Source organism: Schistocerca gregaria, chromosome 5 (genome assembly GCF_023897955.1).
Source record: "Schistocerca gregaria isolate iqSchGreg1 chromosome 5, iqSchGreg1.2, whole genome shotgun sequence".
Lineage (NCBI taxonomy): Eukaryota > Metazoa > Arthropoda > Insecta > Orthoptera > Acrididae > Schistocerca > Schistocerca gregaria.
In genome coordinates this window covers 88,747,865-88,759,045 of record NC_064924.1, presented here as the reverse complement: position 1 = coordinate 88,759,045, position 11,181 = coordinate 88,747,865, and the positions used below count along the sequence as shown (strand labels likewise).

General features: G+C 40.6%; 1 protein-coding gene across 1 annotated transcript in view; it reads left to right on the top strand.

The window, feature by feature from the left end:
* The first annotated feature begins 2,740 nt into the window (after positions 1–2,740).
* LOC126273232 (O-acyltransferase like protein-like) overlaps positions 2,741–11,181 on the top strand; it is a 225,365-nt gene continuing 216,924 nt past the window's right edge. The window contains exon 1 of the mRNA XM_049976776.1: positions 2,741–2,910. Coding sequence (XP_049832733.1) covers positions 2,766–2,910 — 145 coding nt within the window. The 5' untranslated portion in view covers positions 2,741–2,765. The remainder of the gene's footprint in view (positions 2,911–11,181) is intronic.

The window sequence follows — 11,181 nt, the reverse complement described above, 5'->3', positions numbered from 1 at the left end:
CGTGCAAACCGTCTGAGGATAAATGACAACGATTCGAAACCGTGTGGCAAAATAAATAAAAAAAATTAAATTTATTGTTTTTTTTTTGAAAAGAGGAAAAAATTATGGATACGGAACTGTAACTTAAGAATTTTTGAAAGCCTTGTTTACGGACTATATTGACCGGCTTGAATGCGGGCAAATTCAATGCTGCGTGAAATTTGCCTGTAATATAATTTACAATTCCGATTAACTACATATTTAATTCTACGTCACTGTTGATTTATTCATAGTTCTCACCTTAGACGTAAAATTCGTCCTTCTGCCACAATACTAATTCATTAGTCGCCATCGATGTTCTTCTCTTTGTAGACAGTGTGTATCTTCCTGAGCCGCCATCGGTTCACTTCACGAAGACGGTGGAAACCAAGGAATACAATGCTATGTCGCTTCAAATAACTCTCGTAAAACTTAAATACTTCTCACTGCTTTTTATTCACAACACAATAAGACTTGCTCTGCTCGTCGCACAAACCGTAAATACTAATAATATGGCTGCCTTTCCGCACACACCAAGAATTACGTCCATCATCTACAAGGTAACAATAGAAAGTGTCTCTTAACTCCAAGGAGGTATATAAACTACATAGAGTGGCTATCTGTGAGGTAACAGCGCTCCCAGCGGCAGCAAAAAGCAACACCGGCCGCCATTTTTTTGAAACGTCTACATGTCAGTATATTTACATTTGGTGTATAGTACAGGCGTTAGAAAATCACTGTTTTCCGGTTGTAATTTGTTTTAAAAGTCCTATTGACCGATCGTGAATCATGCCCAGTGTATGTGCAGCGTACAATTGCGCTAATAGAAGTGATAAAACAACTGGAATATTATATTTCAGGTGAGTATCTAAATTCGTGTTGTACTTAGCGTCTTGTGCAGAATTTTCGTGTTTAAGCTGTATACAAAATGTAAATAAGCTATTGTATGCACGTCTCTTTATTTTGAGATTTCCTCTGAAAAGGAAAGAGCTCGTAAGTCGGTGGGTAGCCAATATGAGGCGAGATAAGTGGCAACCAACTCAATATAGTTACATATGCTCGTTCCACTTTGAAGACAGATACATGTATAGTACAAACGAGAAAAGGCGACTTCTGGCAAACGCAGTATTTACGTTTGCTGACCATCTGCAGAAAACAACTATAGTATAGAGACAACCAAGGAAACGGCCAGTCAGTGAAGAATCAGCTTTCTTATCAAGTGAACCAGGCAAAATAGTTTTCCTGTTATTTATTTGGTATATGGGTTATGTGTAAATTTTACTATTAATCAATGCATGTTTAAAGAAAAATAAAGCTTAATGATAATACTTCATTTTTGTAGGTGAAAGAGTGAATCAGAATGATCATACAGATCATTCTTATTGTTTGCCTAGCCCCAAAAAATTGAAACAGAATTATGAGGCACTACAGAAAAGGGCTGAGAAGCTGAGGACGCAAGCGGAACATGCAAGGCAAAGCGTTTCAAGAAAGAAGAAACAAATTGTGACATATGAAACAGTGGTTGTAGGCCTAAATAAGAGACTTTAAGACTGTGCTTCTAAAGTGATAGGATGTGACAAAAATAGTGATATTCTGAAGCACTTTTTGCAATGCAAAACAAATGTTCAATTCCTGAATATCCTAAATAAATAAGACAGTTTACCCTTACACTCAATTTTTACTCCTTCAAAGTTTATAATTATTTGAGGAAGTCTGTTAAATTACCCCATCCTGCGCTGTCAATTGGTCGTTTTTGGACCTACTGAACTATTTAAAATTGTTTTTGACCTAATTTATATAGCATTGCAGCGAAATGAACTGCAACATTTCGTAATTAACTTTTCAATTAATCGATGTCAGAAGTGTGTTTCATTTCTTTTAGCCTTCATCACTATATGTTTTACAGTAGAGAAATCAGATTGTCAGTGCAGATTGGCTTTTTTTTTACGCCATGCGTAGTAAACAATAACAACATTCAGTATTAGCAGACGACGTGTAGGCTGCACCTCTACGTTACAAGACATGGCGGCTCAGTTTGCAAGTTGCTTCAAAGATGGCGGTGCCATAGCCAGTCTATGTTGTTTATATAGGTAGTTGCTTAACTCCTTCTTGGAATATGAAACAAAAGAGAATTCAATATGAACATTACAGAGATTATATTCTACATCCCTCTCAATTTAATCTTTGACGCAGCCTTTCAGGTATTGTATGTCTCTGCGTCGGAATGTGTCATTACAACCGGTAACGGTTCCCTTTGAATAAAGGAACTGACAGTAAATTTGTGGCTGGTTGCTGTCCCAACACCATCAACATTTGTCTTCAAACAACAGCCACGGTCTCCATCATGCCATCATATAACAAAATTGCAATTTGCCATCAGTTGTATACGTAAACCTGAGAATTACCGAGAATGCGCGTGTGTTTCCTGCTAACGACAATGTAGATGAGCGATCCAGATGGGCTGTTGTTTGGACTGGATTAGGAGCACATCGTTTCGTAACGTGCTCGCCCTTAATAAATGCGCCTGTGACGACCCGTCAGCTTCGTAACCGGCGCCGCGTGGTGGGAGCTATTACGGACGATTGAGCGAAGGACGGGCGGTTAAGGTGATGGCCGTCCAGTCGCGGAAAGCTACCCGCGAGGCATCTTCCGCCGTTAGCATAGCAGGCGCCCGGGCTTGCAGGGTGGGGCTGTCAGGTGGCAGAACCTGGCGGGCCTCCGCCAGACGCAGACGCGGTCTCGCAGCCATGGCCTCCAGCGCTGAGTGCTTTCTCACAGTCTGCGCATGCTTACTTTTCGCCGCCGCAGCTGCACAGCTGTCGCCCGACTGCGCTTTGCAGGTGGCCGCAGTGCGCCGGGCCATAAGACGCCTAGAGCCCCGAGCCGTCGCCAGTGAGTAGCAGAGCCGCATTTGACCAGAGCCGGTGTACCCCAAGAGCGCAAACAACAGACTCCAGACTGCCAAGTAAAAAGTATTCATATACCTTTGTTCATGTAGAACAACTGAAATTATTACAACTTAAGATCACAGCCAGAGACGTTATTCGGTAAACTAACAGTAGAGACAGGTGTTGTACCTCGGGCCAAATTTTTATTTTTACTTCCTGTAGTTTAATTAGTTCAATGACTGGACTCGATCAATATTGGAGATTAATGTACGCTTCTTTCTGAATAAGGGAACGTTCTGGAGACAGATTTATTGTAAGTAACTTCCTGGCAGATTAAAACTGTCTGCCGGACCGAGACTCGAACTCGGGACCTTTGCCTTTTCGCGGGCAAGTGCTCTACAAACTGAGCAATCCAACCATGACTCACACCCCTTTCTTTCAGGAGTGCTAGTTCTGCAAGGCTCCCAGAAGAGCTTCTGTAAAGTTTGGAAGGTATGGGACGACGTACTGGCAGAAGTAAAGCTGTGAGGACGGGGCGTGAGTCGTGCTTGGGTAGCTCAGTTGGTTGCCGGCACGGTAGCTCGGTCAGAGGGTTAGCTACCCTCTGTAATATATTAAAAAAACTGAGTGAATGGATCAACTAAGAACCTAAACAGGTGTCTTCGGACGTCCGCCACGAACAAATTCAACGAACAATACAGAACAAATTAGACAAAAAAAGTTGGTAGAGCACTTGCCCGCAAAAGGCCAAGGTCCCGAGTTTGAGTCTCGCTCCGGCACACAGTTTTAATCTGCCAGGAAGTTTCCTATCAGCGCACACTCCGCTGCAGAATGAAATACTCATTCTCGATTTATTATAAGTTTGTAAGTTGTTGCATCACTCCCAGAAGAAGGTTGCAAACTATGGTTTGTACCATTGGCCACTGAATTATATTTTCAAATAAAAGACTAATATACGGTTTTTAATTCAATCAACACCATACATTTTATTAGTGTGCAGTGGTACACATTATAGTACTCTTTATACGCCGCTTTACATCGTATATTGTAGTGAAATCAACAGGGAAATACAACCGTGAACTTTGCTTCCAGAATATCCCAACAATGGAAGTTCTAGGGAACTGAAGTACATCTTCCGTAGGTAGACTGTAGGTTTCCAGTCCTGGCATAGAGAATTTGTTGGTTTTCCTAAATTTCTTTAGGTAATAAACTTCATTGTCATCACCATTGACTTCTAAGACTTACGAAACATATTTTCCAGCAAGACAGGTCACAGTATAATCTCCTTCTTTCAGTTTTATTCCATTTTCAGAACCATAATAATCAATTTTTTTTTCGAGGGACTGTGCTCCTAACGTTTTCAGATCATCATCACTTGTATCATTCAAATGTATTTCACAATTTTCGTCTTCTGAGTATGGGTCTGGAAACTTCAGATAACGTGTGGCTGAGGCTTCATTCTTGTTCTTGCATTGCTTTCAATTTCTCTCTGGTGGATCCGTTAAGATTCCAGTCTTTCTAGCTCTTCGTCGGCCAGTTTTCTTCCGTGGTCCTGTTTTGGGATATGGACGCAACGTTTCTGGAGATCTATGGCTACCTTTTGATGTCATCTGTGCTCCCTGCTTATAGACAGCAGTGCGGACAATTCTTCGGTTTTCTTTGGTTCATCGAAATCATAACATCTGTCGGTAACACTTGCAGGTAGGAATTCCAAATCACCAAAAATATTATCATCTACTGGATAGATGAGGATATTCCTTGGTTAAAGCTTTCCTAAATACCTTTCCTAAAATGCCTGAGATATCATAAATTGATGCTGGTTTCCCAGGATCAGGCAACATCCACTCATTCATGGCAGTGTCACAGAAAGCTTTATATGGTCCAAACACTGTGCGATCAAGTGGTTGCAGTTTGTGCGACATGTATGGAAGCAAGTAAACCCACCCAAATAGCCTTGCAAAGATCAACTTACTTGAAAGTAACGTGCGTTTCGTGGTTGTCCAAAACCTGCAAAACTGGTTCTGTGACATTCATGGAGATGCTTGCCCGATAGTTCCATCTGGGTCTTCGAATAAGATGTGGTCCTTGAAAGTGCACACGTGGAAATATTAGCATTGGTGGAATATGATTTCCTATCGCATTGACAGCAACAATCATCGTAATATTCGCTCCCCTCTCTCCAGAAATCATGCTACCAATCTGCTTGGTGCGTTTCTGACAAATAACAGTGGACACTTGAATTTCCGGTTTCATCAAAATTATAAATTTTGCTTGGTGGAAAATGAGTCCTAGAAATAACACCTTTCAAGTTTTTATAAAATTCCTTAAAATTTGCATAACAGAAGGCCATAGCTCGGGAAAAGCTTGTTGCTTCCGGTTTTCTTAATGAAAGGAGAGGCAATCGCTTTCGCAAGCCTCTAAACTAACTAAACCTGCCGATTTGTTTTTATCACATGCATCTGGAATACTTGCATCATTGTCTACAGCATATTCATAAGCAAGTTCCAGTGCTTTCCCTTTTGTCAGTATGTAATCCAGTCTTGCTGCTTGCATGAAATATTCCACTAGTTCCATTTCTTGTTTTTCCGAAAATACTCTTTTACATCGTTCCTAGATACCTATACAAATGTGTCCTTTTCATTAACAACTGTCTACTCAAAGTAATTCTTGAAAGTCCATACTTCTCTGCTGCAGATCTAACCTTTGTTTTATTGGATAAAACATCCCATTACAGCTTCAGAGAACGCATCACTGTCCACTTTTTCCCTGTTTTTTTCCTGTTTTACTTCTTGGCATTTTCCTACAAAAATAAAATGAACAAATGGGACATCAAAACAAAAATATTGAAAGTAAAACAGGAGGTTTGGCCCAAGGTACAGCAACTAGCAGTGCATCAATAAATAATAGTCCATACTTCGAAGCTATGGGGTAGAGGAATGTCCCACAGTTAACTGAAAATATGATAATATTCACTACTTATCTTGATAATAATCTTCTCGAAAGATCCTCTCTTGTTCCCTTAGTGCACTAAATACGAGAATGTAGAAAAATATTTTCACACAAAGAAAGCTGACAATAAGATAAACGCGTTTACCTTGCTTTTCAAAGATTACAAATGAAATGGTGAGCAAAGAGTATACATAATAGGTAACTCCATGACAGTAGTTCATTTACATCACACTAGATAGCAGAACAACACCGAATCAACCGAAGTGGACCTGGCCCAAGGTACAGTACTCTCCATTATGTAGTTTTCTTTCTAATACTAGAATTAACTAAATTAGCTTCTCCCAAAAAGTAATTAAATATTTTGTAGCAGCTGGCATCACACAATGGGACAAATGTATTCATTCACACAAAGTGTATCACTCCTGCTAACCTCTTTGGCATGGACTTAACCTATTTTGACAGTCTCTAAATTAATATTTTGCCATTCTTCTTGTAGACATTATTTCAGAGCAGTCTTACTTCATATTTCAAGTTTTCTGACCAATGTTTCAAGCGTACTCCAAAGATGTTCACATGGATTATGGTCTTCGCTCTGTACTGGAAGCGTGAGAACATGGGAACTACGATCCCCACACACATTCAACACACAGTAAAGCACGGAATAATGGTATGGGGATGTGTGCTTCCATCTGGTGTTGGGCAACTTATTTTTGTGGAAGGTAACATGGATAGCTGTCAGTATTTAAGTACCCTGAAGGTAAATCTACAGGAAGAGTGTAGCAAATTTGGGTTTACGCACAGATTACTACTTTCAACGAGACTCTGCCCGTAAGCGTACAGCGGAAATTGTTCATCTGTAGTTGTTGTGCCATAATTTCCATGTTTTCACCTTTACTGAAGTCCTTAACCCAGGTGAAAATATTCAGAGTACGCTTTAAACAATGGTCACGAAACAAGACATAGGAAGTAAGATTGCTCTGAAACGATGTCCACAACGAAATTGGCAAAATATTATTCCAGAGACTACCAAAACGGGCCCAATCCATGCCAAAGAGGTTAGCGGGAGTGATACATAGACGACGAATGACTAATGAGTACTAACATCGTCATTATGTACGTTGTAAGTTACTCCGTATGTATGAGTACATTTTCCCCACTGTGTGGCGCAGATCGCTACGAAATATTTAATTACTTCTTGCAGAAGGCTAATTTAGTTAATTCTTTTACGTCTATAGATTAGGGAGGAAACCCCATAGCCGCAAAGTCTAGGGCGCCATGTCAAGGATTGCGCAGCCCCTCCTGCCGCAGGTTCGAGTCCTCCCTCGGGCATGTGTGTGTGTGTGTGTGTGTGTGTGTGTGTGTGTGTGTGTGTGTGAGTTGTTTTTAGTATAAGTTAGTTTAAGTAGTGTGTAAGACTAGGGACCGATGACCTCAGCAGTTTGGTTCCTTAGGAATTCACACACATTTTGAACAGACACCACACTGGTAGTTTACTGAAGAACATCTCTGGTTGTGATCTTTAGTCCTAATAAATGCAGTCATTCTACATGAACAACGGTGTATGAATACTTTTTTTCGGAGACTGTAACAGCTCTGTGGATTTTTTTCGGGGGCAGGTAACCTGTTTAGGGTTGCTATAATTTTTGTGTGACAAACGGGAACATTTCTTTTAAACTGACTAATACTGGACGTAATTTGGAAAGTAGGAGCCACGACGCATCTCTTAAGCTAAAAAAAGTGAATTAATTAATGGAAATATTTTCTCGGCTTTGTGATAACTACCGCCGCAGCTATATAAAAATAAGGGACCTTTGAAAGAGCATCGCATATTTGTTTGACAGTGTCGCACGCTAACACTGATTTCACAATTGCTGTTGATTTTGTTCTGCCAAAAGTAACATTTTTTTTACTACTTTGCAATCATTAAAATGTTAGAGGCTTAGTCTAAACGTACTGTCCACTGATTTCAAAGTCATATGGTGTGTAAATGGTACGATAGCACATTCCTAATTTCGCAGCTGTTAGTTTTTTCCCTGTTTAAATGAATTTGAAACAAAATAACTATCCATTTTTTGAAGTACTTCCGGAGTACACGTTTGATTGCACTTTACGCTAACTAATTAATCCTTAACACCAAGTGCTTATAATTCAAGTGCAGCTACTTACAGAGGTCCAATGTGGACTATAATTATAGATTGGCAGCGGAGCTTGGTAGATATTCTAATGTGATAATGCGGCATTGATCTACGCTGAAAATCTACGGGATTCGAACCCAGATATCCTGTTTACTCGGCAGATGCGCTGAGCAGTGCGCTATCCGGAACCGGCCGGGTGGTCGTGCGGTTCTAGGCGCTACAGTCTCGAACCGCGCGACATCTAAGGTAGCAGGTTAGAATCCTGCCTCCGGCATGGACGTGTGTGATGTCTTTAGGTTAGTTAGGTTTAAGTAGTTCTACGTTCTAGAGGACTGATTACCTTAGAAGATAAGTCCCATAGTACTCAGAGCCATTTGAGCCATTTTTTTTTCCTTCGCTATTCGGACACAGTGGTCAGTGCAACTGCACGGACTGCTCTAGCACGCCTCCTGTCAGCCCTAAATACTCAGCCTGTTCACAGACACACTACCAATGTAGTACACCTTGCCCAATATTCTCATTACTCGCTTATTTCACCGATTCCCGTAACAGTGGATGCACACCAGGCCCGACTGTTACGGGAAACACATCAAATGAATTCGAAATTGCCGATAAGGACTACCATCAGTTGTGGAATGGAATGACGAGAATCAAAATTTGTGCCGAACCAGGATTCGAACCGGATTTACCACTTATCGCGAGCGGTTGCCTTTCCATTTGGCTATCCGCACGCCAAGACCCAAACATCCATATCGAAGTAAACTAATGACTCTGGTAGGACTTTCCGATACTGGTAACAGATTCACAGCATTCCACGGAACACAAATCATGCTACGCGACTCGATCCAGTTTTACATCTGATGTGGTCAGAGCCGCACCGAGATGATGCTGAGCCGCTGGGAACACGGTCAAAGCTCCATCCCCTTCTCTGTAACCCTTAACACACGAGGTGTCGTCTCCCAGACAGCGCTGAATTTTCCGCACTCATTCTTCGAAGTCAGTTCTGGCTGAATGCTCCTGTGCTCCCGCTATACTTTTTAAATCGCCTACCCTACGTTGTTTTGTTGTCGGTTGCATTATCGTATTCTTTGTTTCTTGTTCACGGGTAGCATTCATCCCACGCTAGACGAGGAGAAACCTACGTCATAGTGACGTAACGCTACATCATCGTGACGTAAATAAACCTAAATCGACTACATGAGTACGTGTATCGATCTTTGCTGTTGTACCACAGAGGTTGCACCGATAACGTGAAAGCTAAATGTAAATTACACGTGTACAGACGGAGTCTCTTGTGGTATGCTCATCCCAGTTGAATTACTTATTAAGCTGTAATCTCAACAATTTTGCATGTTATTGTGTGTTTCTTGATGTAATGAATTTCTGAACGAAGGAAGCATAACAATAACGAAAGTCAAAAATAGCGTCTAGTCATTTTTTTAAAAAAATTCAATTAATTGTGCATAAACCACGTGGACAGAAACGTGAAATAGAGTGAAATTAATGTGTTTAGTATTTTTATAAAAGCCAATGGATTGTACACAATTCTTCTGGGAAGAAACGTTAAACTGAGAAATTAATGTGGTTCCAAAGATAATTCCGAATGTTGCTGGAATTTTAATTTTGCCTTCATGCTGTAGATCAGCACAGACACATTTGCTCTTCAGAAATAAATTATTGTGATTATGGTTCCCTCGTTCAGATATTCGTTATGTTCATGAAACACACAATAACATCCAACTTTCTTTGGATTAGAGATTAATATTAATTATTTCACGTTTCTGTCGACACAATCATGCACGATTCATGGTATTTTTGAAAAATGATTACAAGGTTTTTTTGACTTTTGTTATGTTCATAATACACCCAATAACATCCCGAATTCTTTGGATTACAGCTTAATAATTAATTATTTCATGTTTCTGTCCACATGACTTATGGACGATTCATCGGATTTAAAAAAATTACTGCAAGCGTTTCTTTTTTTACTTTCGTTATGGTTTCTTCGTTCAGACATTCATTATTTTCAAGAAACACACAATAACATTCAAAATTGTTAGGATTCCAGCTTAATAACTAATTCAACTGGGCTGAACATACCACACAACTGCTATAACTTCGTTTCTACACATGTATTTACATTTAGCTTTCACGTTATCGTGCAACCTCTGTCGTACATCTGCAAAGATCGATATACGTTCTCACGAAGTCGATTTAGGTTTATTTGCGGCGCGATGACGTAGCGTTACGTCACTAAGACGTAGGGTTATCCTCACCTAGCTTGAGATGAATGCTACCCGTTGTTCACGTGTATTATTGACACATATTGGGGTCTCCTAGAGCGCTCCTCTTGCACTATGTACCTAGGTTTGCCATATCTAGCTGACGCCTCGTCTGTACACTCTGAGATGGGGGTGTAGAAATCAAGCAAAAAATGTATTTAATATAATTACTTTTTATTTAGAACTCAGTTATGTTTAACTTGTTGCGGCAGAAGTAGTTGGTACATCACATTTTTCGAAAGATTTCACCATTTTCACTTCACGCTTTATACACCCGCAATAAAAGTCTTAAAAGATTACTAACCTGCACTCGTTGTTCGTATTTCGTTTAGAAAGAGTCGTCGTATCCGATCACCATTCAAATGGGAACTATCTCTCTCTCTCTCTCTAACTCTAAATTCATCCTCTAGCTTTAAAGATTGATTATTGCGAAGGCTGTCGCCTTTTCCGGACATTTCCTTTCATTTTGCGTGTGATGTGTGGATGTACCTGTCTTTTGTATATTCTTTTCTTGTAGAGTGCTGTGGTGTTCTTTTGTGCTACTCGATGAGTAAAGATTCTGGTCTTTTGTACCTGTCTTGCGCTTGGTCGTACTGACCTAGCTTGATGATCAGTTCGTTTTGCGACTTTCCGGCGTTGGCATAGAGTTGTTCTGACAGGGTGCGAATTCGCGTGTGCAGTTTCTCTATATCTGTGGCTATGTGCAGGTCATCAGTAGGGAAACGAGGTGGTGTTTGTAGGGCTCGTCGGAGCGCCCTGTTCTGTATTTTTTCTAGTCGTTCTATTGTCGATCTGGTAGCGTACCCCATACAGGGCACGCATAGACGGCTACTTGGGTCAAGGGAACTAATGCTGTCAAAGTTTGAGTAGAGAATCTGCGTCCTGCGAAGGGCCTTTTTGCGAAGTTCT